General features: G+C 45.3%; 1 protein-coding gene across 4 annotated transcripts in view; it reads right to left on the bottom strand.

Annotated features, from left to right (window-relative positions):
- LOC140199863 (5'-AMP-activated protein kinase subunit gamma-1-like) overlaps positions 1-24875 on the bottom strand; it is a 64640-nt gene that overhangs the window by 30737 nt on the left and 9028 nt on the right. For 3 of the 4 annotated variants that reach the window (XM_072262371.1, XM_072262369.1, XM_072262373.1), the window contains exons 4-6: positions 16805-16886; positions 14988-15046; positions 88-133 (exon numbers count right to left, since the gene is read on the bottom strand). In XM_072262371.1, the coding sequence (XP_072118472.1) occupies positions 88-133; positions 14988-15046; positions 16805-16886 (187 nt within the window). The remainder of the gene's footprint in view (positions 1-87; positions 134-14987; positions 15047-16804; positions 16887-24875) is intronic. The other variant, XM_072262372.1, reaches the window with a different exon arrangement.

Genomic DNA, 24875 nt, shown 5'->3' with positions numbered 1-24875 from the left:
GCACACACACACACACACACACACACACACACACACACACACACACACACACAGTATTCAGCACTCATCCCTCAGGAACCTCCTCACCTCTCCAAGTCTCAATCTTGTGTTCCTCCAACTGATAGATTTGCACCTGAAAGAGAAAGTTTGACCTCAAATTCTGCCTTTGCATATTGGTTGTTTATCAGTCTTTATTTATGTTTATGTATGATTTTTCATAAATTGCATTATATTTCTTTATTTTCCTGCAAGTTCCTGCAAGAAAATGAATCTCAGGGTAGTATATCGTGGCACATTCATACTTCGAAAACAAATCGACTTTGACTTTGACCCTGATCAACTTTTAAAAAGTGGCTTCTTGCAACAGAGGCTCAGTATCAGCCTGGAAGGGAGCAGTGAGTCAATCTTTCAGGTTCATCACTCCTGCTGTATCTCGAGGAATTTCTACCCTCCAGGACAAGGTCAGCTGGGAAATCCAATGTATCTAAATTCCTTTCCAATGATGCAAAGTTTACAAGGAAGGAAGTTGTCAGGGCTTGAGGACCTGAGCTGTAGCAAAGGTTGAATAGATTGGGTTGGTGCAGCTGAGGGTTTCGGAAGAACTGACCATCTATAGGTGTGCACTGGAGGAATATTCAAGATGTCAAAGACACCATAACCTAATACCGTTGGAAGTTATTTCCGGAGTGGTGAGGGGAGATTTAATCAGGGTATACAAAATTATGTGAGGTACAGACAGGGTAAATGCAAGTAGGCTTTTTTTCCATTGAGGATGGGTGAGACTCGAATTAGAGGTCATAGGTTAAGGATAAAAGATGAAATATTGAAGAGGAACCTGAGGGAACTTCCTCACTCAGATGGTGGTGTAAGTGTGGAACAAATTGCCAGTGGAGGTGGTGGATGTGGGTTCATTTGTAACATTTAAGAGATGTTTGGATGGGTACTTGGATGGGAGGGCATGGGGGGTGTTATTCAGGTACGGGTCAATGGGACTAGGCAGAATAATGGTTTGGCACAGACTAACTGGACTGAAGAGCTTGTTTCTGTGCTGTAGTGCTCAATGAATCTGTCACTCTGTGATGACACTCACATTACCCATTGTACCTATCATACAGCACAGTGCAGGCACTTTGGCCCAAGATGCGCTGAACTTTTACCAAACAATATCAATCTAACACTTTCCTCCTGCATAAGCTTCCATTTTTCTTTTATCCATAAATACACTGTATACAAATATCATCTATTACTTCCTTGTCGTAGAATCAAGAACCTGAACCTGTCTCCTGAACAACACAGTGGAACTCCTTCTCTACACAGACTGCACAGTTCATGAAACCCTAATGTTATTACAGCACCAGAAACTCGGGTTCAATTCCCACCACTGTCTGATGGAGTTGTGTGTCCTCTCCGTGACTGCGCGTGTTCCCTCCGGGTGCTCCAGATTCCAATGACATAAGGGTTAGTAGGTTAGTTGGTCAGATGGGTGTCATGGGATAACACGGGCTCGTTGGGCTGGAATGGCCTTACTGTGCTGTATCTCTAAATAAAATTTAACAATCTCACTTCTACCTTCTCAAGCTCAACTCAAGGAAGTCTTAATGGTGGTGCCAAGTACTGTGAATGAACTTTCTGGACCTATAGGGTTGTGAACACAGCCCATTCCATTGGGCAAAGCAGCCTCCCATCCTTTGACTGTTTACAGTTCCTGCTGCCTCAGTAAAGCAGCCAACGTAATGAAAGACCCCATCCACTCTAATCATCTTGACAGCCTGTACTCCCTGGCTTAAGGTCAGCTTCTATACAACTGCTAGAAGAATGATCCTCTAGTCCGATAAGATGGAATCTTAACATCACGGTCTATCCTTGTCATGGCACTTGCACCTTATTGTCTGCCTGCTCTGCACTTTCTCTGTAAATGTAAGGTTATATTCTTCATTCTGCTATTTTCTGTAACCTCAATGTACTGATGCAATGAAGTGATCTGTATGGATGGCACTTACCTTGGCACATGTGACAATAATAAACCAATTCAAAGATAAACTCTTGATCTTCAATCTACTGCGTAGAACATGGAACAACACACTGTGGTGACCCACTTTCCAGCGCACTCAAACCGGCTCACAAAACAGCACGCGCCGGCAGAGAGGCCGGCCCCAAAAAGGGCGCCAGGCCATCTTCACCAGCAGGGGGAAAATCCTGCGCGCGGGAAGGGTCTGCGAATATGCATTCCCCACAGCAGTCCCGCCCGGTGAGCTCCCTCAACCAGGAGACAGCTACACAAGTTGAGGAATTTATACAGTCGCCCCCGGAGGACAGCACATACACAGCATTCAAAGCCCTGCTCATAAGGACTTTTGGACTCTCACGGTGCGAGCGAGCTGCCCGCTTACTGCACCTGGATGGTTTGGGAGACAGGCCGCCGTCGGCATTAATGAACGAAATGCTGGCCCTGGCTGAAGGACACAAACCCTGCCTCATGTTTGAGCAGGCGTTCCTAGAGTAACTGCCCAAGGACATATGCCTGCTGCTGTCCGACGCAGATTTCAGCGACCCCCAGGAGGTGGCGGCCCGGGCAGAAGTGCTGTGGAATGCCAAGAAGGAGAGAGGGGCATCCGTCGCACAGAACACCAAGCCATGTGCCCAACGACAGACCAGACCAGGCCCGGCAGCAGAGCCTACAAAACCCAGCGACGGGAGTGAAGAGCCCAACGAACAATGGTGCTTCTACCACCAGCGGTGGGGCACAGAGGCTCCCTGCTGTCGACCACCCTGCAAATTCCCGGGAAACACCAGGGCCATCTGCTGCTGATGGCTACAGCGGCTGGCCATCAGGACAGCCTCCTGTATGTCTGGGACAAGCAGTTGGGACGCCGCTTTTTGGTCGACACTGGAGCGGAGATCAGCGTCTTACCTCTAACGAGTTACGACACCCGCAACAGAGAACCGGGACCCACCCTGAGGGCCACAAATGGCAGCACAATATGAACCTACGGCACCCGCACGGTGTGGCTACAGTTCAGCTCCAGCCGGTTCACGTGGGACTTCACACTGGCCGTCATGGCCCAACCACTTCTGGGGGCAGATTTTCTGCGAGCTCACACCCTGCTGGTCGACCTGCAAGGGAAGCGACTAGTCCACGCCAAGACTTTTCAAACGTTCTCCCTGGTTGAAGCCAAGTTGCCAGCCCCACACCTGGACTCCATCACGCTGTCCGACGATGAATTCACCAGGGTCCTGGCGGATTTCCCATCAGTACTGACACCGCAGTTCACGGCAGCCATGCCCAGACACGGAGTACAGCACCACATCCCGACCCAGGGACCACCCCTCCACGCCCGTGCTCGAAGGCTTCCCCTAGACAAGCTCCAACTGGTAAAGGACGAGTTCAAGAAGATGGAGGAATTGGGGATCATACGACGGTCCGACAGCCCATGGGCCTCCCCCCTGCACATGGTACCCAAGGCAACAGGGGACTGGAGACCATGCGGTGACTACCGCAGACTGAACGAGGCTACAATGCCAGACCGCTACCCTGTGCCGCACATTCAAGACTTTGCAGCAAACCTACATGGTGCAAGGATCTTTTCCAAGGTAGACCTCGTCCAGGGATACCATCAAATCCTGGTACATCCGGACGACATCCCCAAAACAGCACTCATCACCCCGTTTGGCCTTTTCGAATTCCTCCGAATGCTGTTCGGCCTAAAGAATGCCGCACAGACATTCCAGCGGCTAATGGACGCGGTGGGACGCGACCTGGACTTTGCATTCATCTATTTGGACGACATCCTCATAGCCAGCAGTAGTCGTCAGAAGCATCTGTCCCACCTCCATCAACTCTACGCTTGACTGAGCGAATTCGGCCTTACAATCAACCCGGCCAAATGCCATTTCAGACTCAACACTATCGACTTCCTGGGCCACAGGATTACTAAAGACGGGGCAACCCCGCTGCCCGCCAAGGTAGACGCGGTCCGCCACTTCCCCCGACCCAACACAATCCAAGGCCTGCAGGAATTTGTGGGTATGGTGAATTTCTACCACCGTTTCCTCCCCTCAGCAGCCCGAACCATGCGCCCCCTGTTCACCCTGATGTCGGGTAAGGGCAAGGACATTACCTGGGACGAAGAGGCCGCAACCGCTTTCGTTAAAACCAAAGAAGCCTTGGCAAACGCCGCGATGCTAGTGCACCCCAGAACGGATGTTCCTACTGCCCTCACGGTGGACATCCAACACAGCAGTCGGTGGAGTGCTGGAACAACTCATCGAGGGTCACTGGCAACCCCTGGCGTTCTTCAGCAAACACCTACAACCACCCGAACTCAAATACAGTGCTTTCGACCAGGAGCTATTGGCACTATACCTGGCAATCCGGCATTTCAGATACTACTTAGAAGGTAGGCCCTTCACCGCGTTCACAGACCACAAACTGCTTACCTTTGCGTTCACTAAGGAGTCCGACCCCTGGTCATCCCGCCAGCAGCGACATCTGTCCTACATCTCCGAGTACACGACGGACATCCGGCATGTCTCGGGAAAAGACAACATCGTGGCGGACGCACTATCCAGACCTACCATACGGGCCATGTCCCAGGGGGTGGACTATGCAGCGCTGGCAGAGGCACAGCAGGCAGACGCTGAGATCCCCAGTTACAGGATTGCAGTCTCTGGTTTACAGCTCCAAGACCTCCCTGTAGGCCCAGGTGAGAGGACCCTACTATGTGACGTAGCTACCGGCCAACCCCACCCCGTCGTCCCGGCAGCCTGGCACCGGCGGGTTTTCGAGTCCATTCACAACTTAGCGCACTCCTCCATCAGGACAACCGTCCGGCTGGTCGCCAGCAGGTTCGTGTGGCATGGACTTCGTAAACAGGTCAGTGAATGGGCCAAAACGTGCATGCAGTGCCAAACAGCCAAGGTTCAGCGGCACACCAAGGCTCCGCCGCAGCGGTTCAAACCCACCCGCCGGAGGTTCGACCACATTCATGTGGATATTGTGGGGCCCCTACCAGTGTCATGAGGAGCGCGGTTCCTCCTAACTATCGTAGACCGGTTCACCAGATGGCCAGAGGCAGTCCCGCTCACCGACACCACCTCCGAATCCTGCGCCTGAGCACTGCTCGCAACCTGGGTAGCCCGCTTCGGGGTACCGGCCCACATTACCTCCGACAGGGGCGCCCAGTTCACCTCCAGCCTGTGGTCGGCTATGGCCAGCCTTTTAGGAACACAGCTACACCACACAACTGCCTACCACCCACAGTCGAACGGACTAGTGGAGCGTTTCCACCGTCACCTGAAATCGGCTCTCATCGCCCGCCTGGAAGGGCCTAACTGGGTGGACGAGCTTCCCTGGGTCTTGCTCGGAATCCGCACGGCACCCAAGGAGGATCTGCACACCTCGTCGGCCGAGTTGGTGAACGGCGCGCCCCTGGACGTCCCAGGAGAGTTCATACCAGCCCCAAGGGGGCAAGAGGAGGAACCTGCAGCAGTCCTGGACAGACTACGGGAGAGGCTCGGTAACCTGGCCCCCATACCCACTTCACAGCACGGACAGAGCCCGACCTGCGTCCCCAAAGACCTGCAGAACTGTAAGTTTCTTTTTGTACGACGGGGCGGACACCGGGCACCGATACAGCGGCCCTACGAGGGACCGTTTAAGGTGATCAGGAACAATGGGTCCATGTTCGTGCTGGACATTGGGGGGAGAGAGGAGGTTTTCACAGTGGATCGACTCAAACCGGCCCATGTGGACTTGGTGCCACTGGTCCAGGCTCAGGCGCCGCGGACCTTCCAAACAGAGGCCGATCCAGACTGTGGACATTGGGGGATATATCGCCGGTGCTGGGGGAGGGGTTATGTGGCAACCCACTTTCCAGCGCACTCGAACCGGCTCACAAAAACGGCACGTGCCGGCAGAGAGGCCGGCCCCAAAAAGGGCGCCAGGCCATCTTCACCAGCAGGGGGAAAAACACGCGCGCGGGAAGGGTCTGCAAATATGTCCCGCCCGGGGAGGGAGGGAACGGGAAGGCTTTAAAGGAGGCCGCAGAGTTTGAATAAACCTCTTTTTTCGCAACTACAACTCACCGACTACGTGTCGTTATTCTAGCGCTGTGTGTAGCACACTGCTACAACGCCACATTACAGGCCCTCTGGCCCACACTGTTATGTTGACCTTATAACCTACTCTAAGGTTAATCTAGCCATTCCCTCCATTTTTCCATCATCCATGTGCCTACTACTACCACACCCAGCAATGTGTTCCACGCACTCACCACTTTCTGCGTAAAAAAAACCTTACTTCATAATGACCTGAGCACTTTATTCTCAAACTTCTCAAACTTCCGCTAATGCCCCACCTCTCCCTGGTACCCCATCCGTTATTTATTTATATACACACATTCTTTTTCTCTCTCTCTCCTTTTTCTCCCTCTGTTCCTCTCACTATACTCCTTGCCCATCCTCTGGGTTTTCCCTCCCCCTTTTCTTTCTCCCTGGGCCTCCTGTCCCATAATCCTCTCAAATCCCTTTTGCCAATCAACTGTCCAGCTCTTGCCTCCATCCCTCCCCCTCCTGTCTTCTCCTATCATTTTGGATCTCCGCTCCCACTTTCAAATCTCTTACTAGCTCTTCCTTCAGTTAGTCCTGACAAAGGGTCTCGGCCTGAAGCATCGACTGTACCTCTTCCTAGAGATGCTGCCTGGCCTGCTGCGTTCACCAGCAACTTTGATGTGTGTTGCTTGAAATTCCAGCACCTGCAGATTTCCTCGTGTGAGCACTTTATTTGTCTACTTTCAGTGTGCTTATCCAAAACCGTAACATTATACATTCTGCATTCTCATTTCGTTTCCTTTTGTACTGCCTTGAAGTTCTTACCTAAGAAATAATCTGTCTGGAAATAAGAGCTCGTCACTGTATCTTAGTATACATGACAAAGCACTCGAGTGGCAGTTAGAGCAATCACATTGCAGCACCCTTGATCACTGATTCCTGCTATTGTCTGTAGGGAGTTTGTCCATTCTCTCTGTGACTGCATGGGTTTCCTCTTGGTGCTCTGGTTTCTTCCCACATTCCAAAGATGTACGGTTCAGGGTTAATGAGTTGTGAGCATGCTATGTTGGTGCTTAAAGCACGGCGACACTTGTGGGCTGCCCCCAGCACAATCCTTGCTGATTTGATTTGACATAAATGATGTTTAGATGTAAGACCATAAGAACATAGGACATTGGAGCAGAATTAGGCCATTTGGCCTATTGAGTCTGCTCCACTATTCCACTTAGGCTGATTTATTATCCTTCTTAACCTCATTCTCCTATCTTCTCTCCATAACCTTTGACACCCTTATTAATCAAGAACCTATAAACCTCCTCTTTAAATATACACAAGTCTGTGGCAATGAATTCCACAAATCCACCACTTCTTCTGGTTAAAGAAGTTCCTCTCATCTCTGTTCTAAAGGGACGTCCCTCTATTCTGTACATGTGACAAATAATGTTAATCTTTATCTAATCTTTAATAAACCAATTACTAATTAAAATAATCAGTAACTTCCATACTGTTTTGTCAGTGTACTAACACACTAACACACTCCCTTGTACATATATTGAGATAAAATAGTAGTTATTAGCAGTATACAACAAAGAGATAAACCTGAATGTTTGTTTTACTTGGCTGAGGAAGTTCAAGCTGACTGAAAATTAATTACCTGGTGTTATAAGATAAAAAATAAAAGTCTGTAGATGCTGGAAATCCAGAGCAACACACACAAAATGCTGGAGGAAATCAGCGAATCAGGCAGCTTCTTGGAAAGGAATAAGGAGTCGGCGTTTTGGGCCGAGACCCATCATTGGCTACTTAATCCTTTTCCCAGATGGTACCCGAACTGCTGAGTTCCATTAGCTTGTGTTAGTTTGTCTTAGTAATACTGCTCTGAACTCTGAGTTCTCTCCCTATCAGAGACATCCGAACTGACACCTTGCAGTGTTGGAGGAGCCAGTAGGAGTCACTTGATATGCTAATCTGAGGACTTGATACCTGTCACTGTCAACAAGGAGGACTTGAGGACTGCAGGAGAAGGAACTGGTGACCTCATAGCTCACACCAAAACAGCCATACGGCTTTGGCGTACTTTGGAATTAAGTTGATTGTCACAGATCCTCATGGAAGAACTCACGACTTCTTCTTCTCATTACTACAGTTCGGGAGGAAATACAGGAGTCCGAAGGGTCAAGGGTCAACTTTATTCACCATGTACATTTACATGTATTAGGAATTTGCAATGGTGTGCTGGTCAGGGCACAAAACGCAACAGAAACAATAACATTCAAAAATCATAAAGAACAAAGAATTATATAAAAATAAAGTTAGAGCTTAAAGTATAGATATGGAATAAAATGCGCATGAATAAATAAATACCATTATAAAAACTGGTTTAAAGTGTTTACACTGCAGTGCAATAATGGAGGCAATAGGTAGAGGGGAGGGTGGGGGTGTCTAACCAGAATGATTGATCAGATTAACTGCCTGGGGGAGGAAGTTAAGGTAGCATGTAGTTTTTGTTTTAATAGCCCTATAATGCTTTCCAGAAGATACACACCCAAGGTTTAAGAAATAGCTTCTTCCACTTGCCATCAGATTTCTGAATAGTCAATGAACCCATGAACAGTACCTCACTAATTCTGAGCTCTTTTTGCACTGCTTACTTAATTTATATATATATTCCATATCGTAATTTACTCACCTTGATTCTGAAAAATTCAGGCCTCCCTTAAGGTTAACTTTTAGGTTGAGTCAATGGTAAGGAAGACAATGTTAGCATTTGTTTTGAGAGGACTGTACTGTAAAAACAGGGATGTGCTGTTGAGGCATTAGCTGGCTGTGGTCTGACCACATTTGGAATATTGTAAGCAGTTTTGGGCTGAGTATCTAGTGAAGCATGTGCTGACTCTGGAGAGACCAAGAAGAGGTTCACAAGAACGATCCCAGGAAAGAAAAGTTTCACAAATGCAGTTTAAAATGATGAGGGGGATCCCATTGGAACCCATTGGATATGGAAAGGCCTGCAAAGGCCGGCCATGGAGGTTAAGGGTTACCAGGAGAATGGATTGGAAGCTGAAAACCAGCCGTGATCGAATGGCACAGCAGCTAATGAGCTGAATGGCCTGATTCAGCTCCTATTTCTTATGGTTTAGTATGGACAGCTCTCAGTTCTTTCACCACTACAATCTACTTCATTGTGAACTTACACCTTACTGTCGGCCTGCACTACACTTTCTCTGTAACTGAATCAGAATCAGATTCGTTGACATATGTCATGAAATTTGTTGTTTTGCGGTAGCAATACATTGCAATACATAATTTTAAAAACTTTAAATTATAATTAGAAATATATTTATATATAGAGTGGATTCTGGTTAATTGGGACACCTTGGCCCAAGTAAGATGCTGCCCCAATTAACTGAAGTATCATGGAAATAGACAAACTACCATTTAACTAAGTAACAAATTATGTATTTAAATGAAATACAGAACAAATTAGAACACTACCAATGTTACTACAGTACTATAAAACTGTGTATTACCTCCCAATAGTTACCAATGGATGAATTCATCCAGGATACCCTGGTGTATATGGGGTGTCCAAAGGGGGTAGCACCTCTGTTGAAGGAGCTTGTTATGTCCATTCTGGGGCAGCTTACTCACTTTAGAAACATAGAAACATAGAAAATAGGTGCAGGAGTAGGCTATTCGGCCCTTCGAGCCTGCATTGCCATTCAGTATGATCATGACTGATCATCCAACTCAGAACCCTGTACCTGCCTTCTCTCCATACCCTCTGATCCCTTTAGCCACAGGGGCCAGATCTAACTCCCTCTTAAATATAGCCAATGAACTGGCCTCAACTGTTTCCTGTGGCAGATAATTCCACAGATTCACCACTCTCTGTGTGAAGAAGTTTTTCCTTATCTTGGTCCTAAAAAGCTTCCCCTTTATCCTTAAACTGTGACCCCTCGTTCTGGACTTCCCCAACATCGGGAACAATCTTCCTGCATCTAGCCAGTCCAATCCCTTTAGGATTTTATACGTTTCAATCAGAACCCCCCTCAATCTTCTAAAGTCCAGCGAATATAAGCCTAGTCGATCCAGTCTTTCATCATATGAAAGTCCTGCCATCCCAGGAATCAATCTGGTGAACCTTCTTTGTACTCCCTCTATGGCAAGAATGTCTCTCCTCAGATTAGGGGACCAAAACTGCACACAATACTCCAGGTGTGGTCTCACCAAGGCCTTGTACAACTGCAGTATACCTCCCTGCTCCTGTACTCAAATCCTCTTGCTATGAATGCCAGCATACCATTCGCCTTTTTCACCGCCTGCTGTACCTGCATGCCCACTTTCAATGACTGGTGTACAATGACACCCAGGTCTCGTTGCACCTCCCCTTTTCCTAATCGGCCATCATTCAGATAATAACCTGTTTTCCTGTTTTTGCCACCAAAGTGGATAACCTCACATTTACCCACATTAAATTGCATCTGCCATGAATTTGCCCACTCACCTAACCTATCCAAGTCACCCTGCATCCTCTTAGCATCCTCCTCACAGCTAACATTGCCGCCCAGCTTCGTGTCATCTGCAGACTTGGAGATGCTGCATTTAATTCCCTCATCTAAGTCATTAATATACATTGTAGACAACTGGGGTCCCAGCACTGAGCCTTGCGGTACCCCAATCATCACTGCCAGCCATTCTGAAAAGGTCCCATTTATTCCCACTCTTTGCCACCTGTCTGCTAACCAACTCTCCACCCACACCAATACCTTACCCCCAATACCGTGTGTTTTAAGCCTGCACACTAATCTCCTGTGTGGGACCTTGTCAAAAGCCTTTTGAAAATCCTAATATACCGCATCCACTGGTTCTCCCCTATCCACTCTACTAGTTACATCCTCAAAAATTTCTATGAGATTCGTCAGACATGATTTTCCTTTCACAAATCCATGCTGACTTTGTCCGATCATTTCACCGCTTTCCAAATGTGCTGTTATCACATCTTTGATAACTGACTCTAGAATTTTCCCCACCACCGATGTTAGGCTAACCGGTCTATAATTCCCCGGTTTCTCTCTCCCTCCCTTTTTAAAAAGTGGGGTTACATTAGCCACCCTCCAATCCTCAGGAACTAATCCAGAATCTAAAGAGTTTTGAAAAATTATCACTAATGCGTCCACTATTCTTTGGGCTACTTCCTTAAGCACTCTGGGATGCAGACCATCTGGCCCTGGGGATTTATCTGCCTTTAATCCCTTCAATTTACCTAACACCACTTCCCTACTAACATGTATTTCCCTCAGTTCCTCCATCTCACTGGACCCTCAGTCCCCTAATATTTCTGGAAGATTAATAATGCCCTCCTTAGTGAAGACAGAACCAAAGTAGTTATTCAGTTGGTCTGCCATGTCCTTGTTCCCCATGATCAATTCACCTGTTTCTGACTGTAAGAGACCTACATTTGTCTTAACCAATCTTTTTCTTTTCACATATCTATAAAAGCTTTTACAGTCAGTTTTTATGTTCCCTGCCAGTTTTCTCTCATAATTTTTTCTCCCTTTCCTAATTAAGCCCTTTGTCCTTCTCTGCTGGACTCTGAATTTCTCCAAGTCCTCAGGTGAGCTGCTTTTTCTGGCTAATTTGTATGTTCCTTTAGGCCCTACAGGACACTCAGCTCTCACTTGTGGCTCCAAGTAGCTGTTCGTATGTGACAGCAGCCACACCCTGGTACACCACTACAACAGGCAGGCTAAACCAGATGAGGGTAGCTGGCGGGCCTCATACCTGGTGAGATAGGGACATGTCTGTCCTAGCATGGGGAATCCACTCTGATAGACTGGGTAGGTGATATCAACAGAGGGATCCAATGACCGAGAAGACATTTCTGCAGTGCTTCATGGAGAGCGAAGGACATGAAAAACACAGAAGTCGTGGTTATCCACTGCAACCAAGAAAGCCCTCACTTTGTGATGACAACTCATACCACTGGACATGGACTTCCAAGGTCAAGAGAGTGGAACTGTCCAAGTGCAGCAGCTTCTCCACATTAAAAACTCTTCAGCACAGGTTTCACTCTCATCGTCTAATAAGATGGACAAGCAGCTGATGTTCTGATTGACTGTAATAGAACAAGATTAGTGTAGATAATGAACTGCCTTCATACAATGCTTTCAATGATTGCATCATCCAAATCTTCATTTTCATTGTAACATTCAAGATGATTGACGATAACTGCAATTTTTTTCATAGTCCCAACTTGTTGAAGTAGTAAAATCATTTTATTTTCACTCACGACTATTTCTGACATCTCCAAGCCTCAATGCTTGAAATTGCAGCAAGTAAAACCAGTTCTGAATTGTCTTACTGTCTATTTCTCACCAACAATCAGTGACAAAAATCACTGCTTTTTGAACACAGACACACACAACTGACACTATTTAAATACTGTTATTCCTGAGCAGTGTAGTGTCTAACGGCCACACGTTCATGTGACTTGGGCTAAATGGAAACCTTTTGACAATAGTCTTCTGTCCCAATGAAATGGTAGCGTCCCAAATAAATGAAGGGAATCCCAGCTACCTTCTCTGTTAGTTTTTGTTCTTCAAGGGTTGTCCAAAATAAGCGGCTGCTCCGATTAACCAATGGAGTAATTAACCAGAATCCACTGTATAAAAAATTAAATTAAGTAGTCAGTGCAAAAAGAGATTTAAAAAAACAAGAAAGAAATTGTGAGGTAGTGTACACGGGTTCATTGTCCGTTCAGAAATCTGATGGCAGAGCGCAAGAAGCTGTTCCTAACCAGTTGAGTGTCTGTCTTCAGGCTCCTGTACCTCCTCCTTGATGGTAGCAATGAGAAGTGGGTATGTCTTGGCTGATGGGGGTCCTTAATGATGGATGCTGCCATTTTGAGGCATTGCCTTTTGAAGTTGTCCTCGATGACGGAGATGGCTGAGTTTGCATTTTTCTGCAGCTTGTTCTGATCCTGCGCAGGGGTCAGTCCATGCCAGACGGTGATGCAACCTGTTAGAACGCTCTGCACGGTACATCTTTATTCTGTGTTCTACCAGAGTTTTACCTTGTCCTATCTCAATGCACTGGTGTGATGATTTGATCTGTATGAACAGTATGAAGTCCACGCTTTTCACTGAACCTCAGTACGTGACAATAATAATAAACCAATAGAAGGCAGAACACCCTTTAATCTCTTTCTCTCTGGTGCACGCAACAATAATAAATCAATGTACCAATTTATAATATTTCAGAATGTGGGTGCTCTGGACTCCTGGTATGTTCTTATCTCAAAACACACCCACTTCACCACAGGAGCTCCGATTGCCAATGCCTTGACCTCTTGTCACGCCTGGACAAAATCTTGTCACCTCTTTAATGGCCTGACTTGTATTGTTAATTGGTTTATCATTGAGAAAGGATCTGGTGTTTATCAATGTTCAAAGTAAGCTTATTATCTAAGTACATATATAACTCGCTGAGATTCATTTCCTTGCAGGCAATGAATCAGGAAAATAATGAAATACAACAGGATTTAAGAAAAAGTATACATAAACAAAGACTGACAAACAACCAATGGGCAGAAGAAAAATAATCATGCAGAGAGATAGATGGGTAAATACATAGAGGTACACACAGAAGTTCTACCCATGAACATGTGGATTTGTTCTGGGTGCTCCGGTTTCCTCTCACATACCAGTTAGTAGGTTAATTAGTGATTGCAAATTGTTCCATGATTACGCTAGTGTTAAATAGGTGGGTTGCTAGGTGGTATGGCTCATTGGGCCAGAAGGTCCTGTTCTGCACTGTATCTCTAAATAAATTAATGAATATATACATACATACATAGAGAAATAGTGTATATTAATACATAAATGTTTCATTAAAAAAATAGATAAATACATAGATACATAAATGATTGAATGAATAGTCAGATATGTAGATAAATAAACAAACAAGCTAATAAAGAAACAGCACTCTTCAGGGTATAATGAATAGAGTTCACAGCACAAACAGAAGGGTGCTGTGAACTCTATTCATTATACCCTGAACTCAGTCTGGTCAAACAATGAACGTTCCTGGCTTGTCCTTAGTTTTATTGATTCTTTATTGGGAGACCCAGCACGGTAACAACCCTCAGTGTGGGTGTAGAGTTAGAACTGTTTCTAAAAGGGATCAATTTATGATCAGCTTGCACTGCCCAGTTACTGCTGTTGGGGAAGGGATAGTGAGGGCTAATAACTAGTAAACTGGGATATGGATTATGATAATGTGGTTACAGGGAACCATAGATGAAGCCTAGAACTAAAAACGTGGAATCCAGCAAGGACAACACCCAATTTCGGGAACTTCACTAATGATGTTATAGTGTGCTCCCATTGTAAGAGAAAATTGGATTTGCTGTTACACCTGTAGATTGTCATTTTATTCTGTAATCAGGACCTAGTCTGCTACTTAATTAAGCCTTCCTGTAGCCACTATTTTGCTAACAAAATGTAGTTTACTGGTAATCTCACCAACTGGGAATGTAAAAGCTGTATCAAATCCATGCTCGAGTAGATCAGCTTTGACTGGTCTCCTGGTGTGGACCAGTTTTTAATAAATCACACGCTATGTCAAACACCAACTATGCGTAATCTTTCATTCTGCTCCTACAACAAAACTAGTGCTAAAAGGGATCATTTTACTGATTGTAGATTGCCCGCGGCTCCTACTTACACCTATGTGACCGATTAACGCACTAAGCCGTACGTCTTTGTAATGGGGAAGGCAACCTGCACACTCGGAGGAAACCCACACAAACAGGGAGAACGTACAAACTCCTTACAGACAGTGGGAGGAATTGTACCCGAGTCACCGGTGCTGTAATAGTGTTACACTAACCGCTGTGCTACCGTACTGCCCCTTACCGTTCCTACTTACACCCTTACCATCGGAGACGTGTAGTATCTGTGCAAGATGTTGATGAAGTCAGTAATAGTCAGCATGCCTGCAGAGAGCGGAGATAGGAGCAGTTATACAGGGGGCCTGTTAACATCACTGACCGGAAACAGGGTCTGCGAGGGAGTGGCAGAGAGGGGGAAGAGGAGAGGGGGGGAGTGGAGGGAGAGAGTAGGGGAGGAGAGAGGAGTGGGCAAGTGGGCAGAATGGGAATGAGGGTGAGTGATAGAGTGACAGAGGAAAGTGGGGGAGAGAAGAGGAGTGGGGGGAATAGGGAGGGGAGGGGAGAGGGGAAGGAGGGGGTGGAGTGGCAAGGAGAGTGGGGGGACAGGAGCAAGAGTAAAGAGGGGAAGGATTGGGGTAGAATGGTGGGGAGAGTGGGGTGACTGAGAGAGAAATTGGGAGAGAGAGTGGGGGAGAAAGTGGGGATGCTGAGGAGAAGGCGGTGCATGGGTATAGCGCCGTGAGGAGAGTGGGGGGAGATTAGGGATTGGGAGGGAGAGTGGGGAAGATTGGGGAGAGTTTGGGAGGGAAAGTGGGGGAGATTAGTTCTCAAAAACTAGTGGATGTTGGTTTAAGGTGATAGGGGAAAGATTTAAAAGGGATCTGAGGGGCAACTTCTTCAAGCAGAACTGGTGTATACATGAAATGAGCTGACTAAGAAAGTGGCTGATGCGACTACTATAACAATATTTAAGCGACATTTGGATAACAAGTTTATGGATGGGAAAAGTTTAGAAAGATATGCTTGCAACAGGGCATTGGCAGGATGCAGAGCTGGGCTGAGAAATAGGAGCAACAGCAGGATATTGGGATCCACATCCACAGATTCCTCAAAGTTGTGGAGCAAGTTGTTAAGTTGGCGAAAAAGGCGTGTGGTGCTCTATGAAACTCTGATTAGACCACACTTGGAATATTGTGTTCCATTCTGGTTGTCTCATTATAGGGAGGATGTAGAAACTTTAGAGAGGGTGCGGATGAGATTTACCAGGATGCTGCCGGGATTAGAGAGGGTGTTTTATGAGTACAGGTTGAGTGAACTAGGGCTTTTCTCTTTGAAACGAAGGAGGATGAGAGGTGACTTGATAGAGATGTATACAGTGCATATAAAAAATATTCACCACCTCCCCCCTTGGAAATTTTCATGTTTTATTGTTTTACAACATTAAATCACAGTGAATTTAATTTGGCTTTATTTGACGCTGATCAATAGAAAAAGACTCTTACATGTTAAAGTGAAAACAGATCTCCACTGATTTCTGTTGATCAGTGTCAAAAAAAAACAATTAAATCCACTGTGATTCAATGTTGTAAAACAATGAAACTTGAAAACTTTCAAGGGGGTGAATATTTTTATAGGCGCTGTACAAGATGATAAGAGGCATAGATTGAGTGGACAGCCAGAGACTTTAACCCGGGTGAAAATGGCTAATACAAGGGGCGTAATTTTAAGGTTAAAAAGTATAACCTTAAAATTATAAGGGGGTGGTGTCAGAGGTAGGTTTCGTGAAAAGCCTTGTCATGGATGATGTTAGAGGCAGATGCATTAGGGACATTTAAGAGACTGTTAGATAGGCACATGGAAGAAAGAAAAATGAAGGGCATGGCTATGAGGGAGGGAAGGGAAGATCTTAGGGTGTATATTGTGTTATAGGGGCTAAATGTGGGCAAATGGGACAAGCTTAGACAGGCATCTTGGTTGGCATGGACGAGTTGTGCTGAAGGGCTTGTATCTGTGCTGTGAGACTCTGTGAGTCCGAAGATACGTGTACTCCAATTACATTCTGACACCAGGATCTAAACTCACCCACAAAACATTGCTCCTTGCTGTCCCAGAGAGGGGCGGCTCTCACACCATTGGCGACCATTGCCAGGAAGGCTTTCTTCACCTGCACAAAGTTGAGACAAACCTCAGCCTTTTACTCCTCTCATTCTGTTTGCGACCCCACAAACACTGAGGCGCAGCTCAAATGCTAACTATAAATTTGACAATAGTCATAGTCATAGTCATACTTTATTGATCCTGGGGGAAAATTGGTTTTTGTTACAGTTGCACCATAAATAATAAATAGTAATAGAACCATAAATATAATATGTAAATTACACCAGTAAATTATGAAATAAGTCCAGGACCAGCCCAGGGTGTCTGACCCTCCAAGGGCAGAATTTCAGGTAGTGACGAGGGGGCACACAGGAGTGAGATGGATCAGCTGGTTGAGTGGTGTCGCAACAACAACCTTGCACTCAACGTCAGTAAGACCAAGGAAATAATTGGAAACTTCAGAAGAGGGATCGCACACCAGTCCTCATTGAGGGATCAGCAGTGGAAAGGGTGAGCAGTTTCTAGTTCCTGTGTGTCAACGTCTCTGAAGATCCGTCCTGGACCCAACATATTGATAAAATTACAAAGAATGTGCAAAAGTGGTTATATTTCATGAGGAGTTTGAGGAGACTTTGTATGCAACCAAAGACTTGTGCAAATTTCTAGAGCTGAACTGTGGAGAACATTCTAACTGGTTGCATCACTGTTGGGTATCGAGGGACCACTGTATAGAAAAAGTGCTGGAAGTTAAAAACTCAGCCAGCTCCATCACGGGCACTAGCCTCCCTAGCACTGAGGACATCTTCAAAAGACAATGCCTGGAAAGGTGGCATCCATCATTAAGGACCCCCATTACCCAGGGCATTCCCTCTTCTCATTTCTTCTATCAAGGAAGAAGAACCTCCTTCTTGAAGACAGACACTTAATTGTTTAGGACCAGCTTCTTCCCCTAGGCCATCAGATTTCTGAATGGACAATGAACCCACGTATACTACCTCAGTATTTTTTGTTCTCTTTTTTGCACTACTTATTTATTTTAATTATATATATATTATATTTCTTATTGTAATTTATAGTTATTTTATTATGTATTGCACTCTACTGCTGCCACAAAACAAAAAAATCCACAACATTAATATTAAACCTGATTCTGATTCTAATTCCCTCACATAGACCTCAGTCTCACTGGTTATGGGCTGTGCTCACTCACCATTAGTGGGAGTATCACCAGCTTTGCAGCATCGCCTCTCAGAAAAGACCTTGAAATGGGGTAAGTGAGGTTGAGGGGTGTGTAGGGCACACCAACAGGATAACTAGATCTCCTTACTAAAACGATCAAAAGGATGAGATTCAGCTCTGGAAAGATGAGAAATTATGTCAAAGCTGGTGAGATGACATAATTAGAGAGAGTGCAGAGGAGATTTACCAGGATGCTGCAAGGATTAGAAAGCACGTTTTATGAGAATAGGTTGAGTGAGCTAGGGCTTTTCTCTTTGGAGTGAAAGAGGGTGCCATTTAAGAAGGGGGCAAGGAAGCAAAAAAGGAAATTATAGACCTGTTAGCTTGACATCGGTGGCTGGGAAGTTGTTGGAGTTGATTGTCAAGGATGAGGTTACAGAGTACCTGGAGGCATATGACAAGATAGGCAGAACTCAGCATGGTTTTCTTAAAGGAAAATCCTGCCTGACAAACCTATTACAATTTTTTGAAGAAATTACAAGTAGGCTAGACAAGGGTGATGCAGTGGATGTTGTATATTTGGATTTTCTGAAGGACTTTGACAAGGTGCCACACATGAGGCTGCTTAACAAGATAAGAGCCCATGGAATTACAGGAAAGTTACATACATGGATAGAGCATTGGCTGATTGGCAGGAAACAGAGAGTGGGAATAAAGGGATCCTATTCTGCTTGGCTGCTGGTTACCAGTGGTGTTCCACAGGGGTCAGTGTTGGGGCCGCTTCTTTTTACATTGTACATGAACGATTTGGATTATGGAATAGATGGCTTTGTGGCTAAGTATGCTGATGATACAAAGATAGGTGGAGGGGCCGGTAGTGCTGAGGAAACAAGGAGTCTGCAGAGAGACTTGGATAGATTGGAAGAATGGGCAAAGAAGTGGCAAATGAAATACAATGTTGGAAAGTGTAAGGTTATGCACTTTGGCAGAAGAAATAAATGGGCAGACTATTATTTAAATGGGGAGAGAATTCAAAGTTCTGGGTTGCATTGGGACTTGGGAGTCCTCATACAGGATTCCCTTAAGGTTAACCTGCAGGTTGAGTCGGTGGTGAAGAAGGCAAATGCAATGTTGGCATTCATTTCTAGGGGAATAGAGTACAGGAGCAAGGATGTGATGTTGAGGCTCTATAAGGCACTGGTAAGACCTCACCTGGAGTACTGTGTGTAGTTTTGGTCTCCTTATTTAAGAAAGGATGTGCTGACGTTGGAGAGGGTTCAGAGAAGATTCACTAGAATGATTCTGGGAATGAGAGGGTTAACATATGAGGACTGTTTGTCTGCTCTTGGACTGTATTCCTTGGAGCTTAGAAGAATGAGGGGAGACCTCATAGAAACATTTCGAATGTTGAAAGGCATGGACAGAGTGGATGTGGCAAAGTTGTTTCCCATGATGGGGGAGTCTAGTACGAGAGGGCATGACTTGATTGAAGGGCGCCCATTCAGAACAGAGAGGCGAAGAAATTTTTTTGGCCAGAGCTGGTGAATCTATGGAACTTGTTGCCACGGGTGGCAGTGGAGGCCAAGTCATTGGGTGTATTTAAGGCAGAGAGTGATAGGTATCTGAGTAGCCAGGCATCAAAGGTTATGGAGGCGGGGGAGTGGGATTAAATGGGAGAATGGATTAGCTCATGATAAAATGGTGGAGTGGACTCGACGGGCCGAATGGCCGACTTCTGCTCCTTTGTCTTATGGTCTAGCCCTTCTCTCCCACATAGCCCTCTAAAAGCCTATCTAAGAGTCTTTTAAATGTTCTAAATGCATCTAGCTCTTCCACTGCCACTGGAGGAGCGTTCCATGCTCTCTGTGTGAAAAAGAAACTGAGATTAGGAAGGATGAGGAAGCTTTAGAGTGGATGCAGATGAGATTTAACAGGATGTTGCCTGGATTAGAAAACATATGACGAGTGGTTGAGCAAGTTAGGGCTTTTCTCTTTGGAGCGAACCAGGGTTTACGGCTTGTGGGCCAAAGGGCCTGTTCCTGTACTGTACTATGCTCTACTGAAAAAGAGTTCAGAAATGCTTGCAGTCCAGAGAACATGCAAGGGCTTCATGTCTAATAGACATAGGTTTAGGATGAGAGGGTAAAGGTTTGCATATGTCGCTCCACTCTTCAAGAAGGGAGGGAGGCAGAAGAAAGGATATTATAGGCTGGTTAGCCTGACTTCTGGCTGGGAATATGTCAGAGTCAATTGTTAAGAATAAGGTGTCGGGTTCTTGGAGCCACGTGAAAAAATAGGCCAAAGTCCACATGGTTTCCTTGAGGGAAAGAATGAGGGGGGATCTGATAGAGGTTTACAAATTTATGAGGAGTATAGACAGAGTAAATGTGAATAGGCTCTTTCCACTTAGATTAGGAAAGATAAGTATGAGAGGACATGGCTTTAGGGTGAAAGGGAAAAGGTTTAGGGGGAACATTAGGGGGAACTTGTTCACTCAGAGAGTGGTGGGAGTGTGGAACAAGCTAACATCTGACATGGTAAATGCTGGCTCACTCTTAAGTTTTAAGAATAAATTGGATAGGTACATGGATGACAGAGGTCTGCAGGGTTATGGATTGGATGCAGGTCAATGGGACTAGCAGAATAATGTTTCGGTACAGACTAGAAGGGCCGAATGGCCTGTTTTCTGTGCTGTAACGTTCTATGGTTCTATGGAAAGTTTTGCCTGTCGAATCTGTTGGAATTCTTTGAAGAAGTAACAAGTAGGACAGACAAAGGCAAATTGGCGGATGTTGTATACTTGGATTTTCAGAAGGCCTTTGACAAGGTGCTGCGCATGAGGCTGCTGAACAAGATAAGAGCCCATGGTATTACAGGAAAGATACTAGAATGGATAGAATATTGACTGATTGACAGGAGGCAAAAAGTGGGAATAAAGGGAGTCTTTTCGTATTGGCTGCCAGTGACTAGTAGTTTTCCACAGGGGTCTGTGTTGGGATCGATTCTTTTTATGTTGTACGTCAACAATTTTGATAAAGGGATTGTTAACTTTGTCGTCAAGTTTGCGGGTGATATAAAGATAAGAGGAGGGACAGGTAGTGTTGAGGAAGTAGGGAGCTTGGAGAAAGACTTGGACAGATTAGGAGAATGGGCAAAGAAGTGGCAGATGGAATGTAGTGTCGGGAAATGAATACTCATGCAATTTGGTAGAAGGAATAAAAGCATAGAGTATTTTCGAAACAGGAAGAAAATTCAAAAATCTGAGGTGTAAAGGGATTTGGGAGTCCTCATGCAGGATTCCCTGAAGGTTAACTTACTGGTTGAATTGATGGTGAATGCAATGTTAGCATTCATTTGAAATGGACTAGGATACAAAAGGAAGGATGTAATGCTGTATAAGTCACTGGAGAGGCCTCACTTGGAGCACTGTGAACAGTTTTGGCCCTTTATTTAAAAAAGGACATTGGAGAGGATTCAGAGGAAGTTCGCGAGACTGATTCCAGGAATGAAAGGGTTATCATATAAGCAGCGATTGAAGACTCTGGGCCTGTACTCACTGGAATTTAGAAGAATGAGGGAGGATCTCATTGAACCTATCAAATGTTCAAAGGGTTAGATACAGCAGATGTGAAGAAAATGTTTCCTTTGGTGGGGGAGTCTAAGACCAAAGGGCACAACCTCAAAAGAGAGGGACATCCATTTAGAACAGAGATGAGGAGGAATTTCTTTAGCCTGAAGGTGGTGAATCTGTGGAATTCATTGCCACAGGCAGTTGTGGAGTCCAGGTCACTGGTGCACTGAAGGTGGAGGCAGATAGTTATTGATTTATCAGACTGTGAAAGGATATGGACAGAAGGTAGGAGAATGGCATTGGATCGGCCATGATGAAATGGCGGAGCAGACTAACTGGCCTAATTCTGCTCCTATGTCTTATGGTCTTATTTATATGAGGACTGAGAAACAGCTTCTTCACACAGAGGGTTACGGGGGTATGGAATGAGCTGCCATGGGTGTATGAAAGTCATAGAGGTGGGTACAATTACAACATTTAAAAGGCTTTTGGATGGGTAAATTCACTCAGTGGCCACTTTATGAGATACAAAAGTGGAACCCAGTATAGTTTTCTGTTGCTATAGCCTATCCACTTCAAGGTTCAATGTGCTGTGTGTTCAGAGATGTTCACCACTGTTACAATTTGTGTTTTTTTAAGTTGCTGTTTGCTTCCTGTCAGGGTGTGGAAGTTTTAGAGAGGATGCAGAGGAGATCTACCAGGATGCTAACTGTGTTCGAGAGCGAGCTCGGGCTCTTCTCTACAAACTGAAGTTGGTGACTTGATTATAGTTGTACAAGATAGTAAGAGGCATAGATCAAGTGGACAGTCAGAGATCATTTTTCGCAGGGTGGAAATGGCTAATAGGAGGGGCATAATTTTAAGGTGATTGGAGGAAAATATAAGGGGGGGGTTATATCAGAGTTAAGTTCTTTAACAAAGCATGGTGGGTGCTTGAAACACCCTGTGAAGGATAGTGGTAGAGGCAGATACAATAGGGGCATTTAAGAAACTCATAGATGCTCTTTTGTACATCACTGGAATATGGATGGTCAGAAAACAGAGGGTTGTGTAGGAGGAAAGAGTTAGATTTGATCTTAGAGTTGGCTAAAAAGTGGATCAAAGGGCCAGTATGGAGCTGTGATGCTCTATGTTCTAACAATGGAAGAAGGGAAACATTAGATTGTACTTGGAGAAGGTTAAAAGGTCAGAACAACAATGAAGGCCTGTACTGTGCTGTACTGTTCTCTATTTCAAACTAGGAATTCAGGAGAAGTTTCTTCATCTAGGGGCAGATGAGTGTATGGAGTTATCCTCACAGGGGATAGGGAGGGTTTCTATGTTTAAGGAGAAGCAGAACAAATGCAGAGAGGGGAAAGGAGCAGATGGACATGGTGGCAGGGGAAAAGATGCAATCACAAAGAAGGCGTGCCTGTACCTATATTTTATTAGGGGTTTGAGGAGATTCGATATGTCACCAAAGGCTCTAGCAAATTTCTACAGAAGCACCATGGAGGCCATTCTGACCGATTGCATCACTGCCTGGTACTGGCTTCAATGTGCAGGATCACAATGACCTGCCGAGGGTTGTAGGCTCCACCAGCTCCATCACAGGCACAATCCTCCCCACCATCAAGGACATCTTCAAAAGGAAGATGGCATCTATCTGGGACATGCCTCTTTTCATTACTGCCATCAGGGAGGAGGTCAGGAGCCTGTGGATCCACATTCAACATGTTAGGAACAGCTTTTTCTCCTCCAACATCAGATTTCTTATCAGTCCATGACTTCGATGTCATTATTCCTCTTTTGCTCTATATAATTTTTGCAGCTTAAGTAATTTTCATCTTACACTGCACTGCTGCCACAAAACAACACATTTCATGACGCATGTCGGTGAACAAAAACCTGATTCTGAAGGATTAGCACCAGTATTGACCAGCTGATATAGCAGCCTGCTGTTGTACTGTGAACTTTACGTAGAACATAACAGCACAGTACTGGCCCTTTGGTCCCTGATATTCTGCCAACATTTTAACCCACTCCAAGATCAATTGAATTCTTCCCTCCACTTGGTGCTCCATTTTTCTATCATTCATGTGCCTAAGAAAGGAGTATAGGAGTTGGGATGTAATGTTGAAATTGTATAAGGCATTGGTGAGCCCATATTTGGAGTATTGTGTACAGTTTTGGTCACCGAATTATAGGAAAGATGTCAACAAAATAGAGAGAGTACAGAGAAGATTTACTAGAATGTTACCTGGGTTTCATCACCTAAGTTACAGAGAAAGGTTGAACAAGTTGGGTCTTTATTCTCTGGAACGTAGAAGGTTGAAGGGGGACTTGATAGAGGTGTTTAAAATTATGAGGGGGATAGATAGAGTTGACGTGGATAGGCTTTTTCCATTGAGAGTGGGGGAGATTCAAACAAGAGGACATGAGTTGAGAGTTAAAGAGCAAAAGTTTAGGGGTAACATGAGGGGGAACTTCTTTACTCAGAGAGTGGTAGCTGTGTGGAACGAGCTTCCAGCAGAAGTGGTTGAGGCAGGTTCAATGTTGTCATTTAAAGTTAAATTGGATAGATATATGGACAGGAAAGGAATGGAGGGTTATGGGCTGAGTGCAGGTCGGTGGGGCTAGGTGAGAGTAAGAGTTCGGCATGGACTAGAAGAGCCGAGATGGCCTGTTTCCGTGCTGTAATGTTTATATGGTTATATGGTTAAGAGTCTCTTAAATAGTCTCGAAGAGTATCTGCCTCCACCATCACCCTAGCAAGGTATTCCAAGCACCCACCACTCTGTGTAAAAAATCTATGCCTGACACCACCCCCCATACTTTTTTCCTCCCACCTTAAAATTAACATCCTTGGTATTAGCCTTTTCCACTCTGGGAAAAGTCTTTGGCTATCCTCTTGATCTATGCCTCTTGTCATCTTGTACACCTCTATCAAGTCACCTCGCATCCCCCTTTGTTCCAAGGAGAATTTCCCTAGCTCACTCAACCTATCCTCACGAGACATACTCTCTAATCCAGGCAGCATCCTGGTAAATCTCTCTGTACCCTCTCTAAAACTTCCATATCCTTCCCTATGAGCAGACCAGAACTGAACACAATACTCCAAGGGTGATATAATCAGAGCTTTATAAAGATGAAATATTACCATCTGGCTCTTGAACTCATACCACTGACTAATCAAGGGCAACACTCCCACCTATCAACTTGCGCGGTAACTTTGAGGGACATAGGACTCAGATCCCTCTCTTCCTTCATACTGTTAAGAATCACATCTTAGCCCTTTGCTGACACTCCCAGTTGCATACCCACCAG

The sequence above is a fragment of the Mobula birostris genome, chromosome 6, assembly GCF_030028105.1.
Source record: "Mobula birostris isolate sMobBir1 chromosome 6, sMobBir1.hap1, whole genome shotgun sequence".
Lineage (NCBI taxonomy): Eukaryota > Metazoa > Chordata > Chondrichthyes > Myliobatiformes > Myliobatidae > Mobula > Mobula birostris.
Note: the sequence above shows the minus strand (reverse complement) of the source record. Positions and strands in the feature narration are given on the sequence as shown.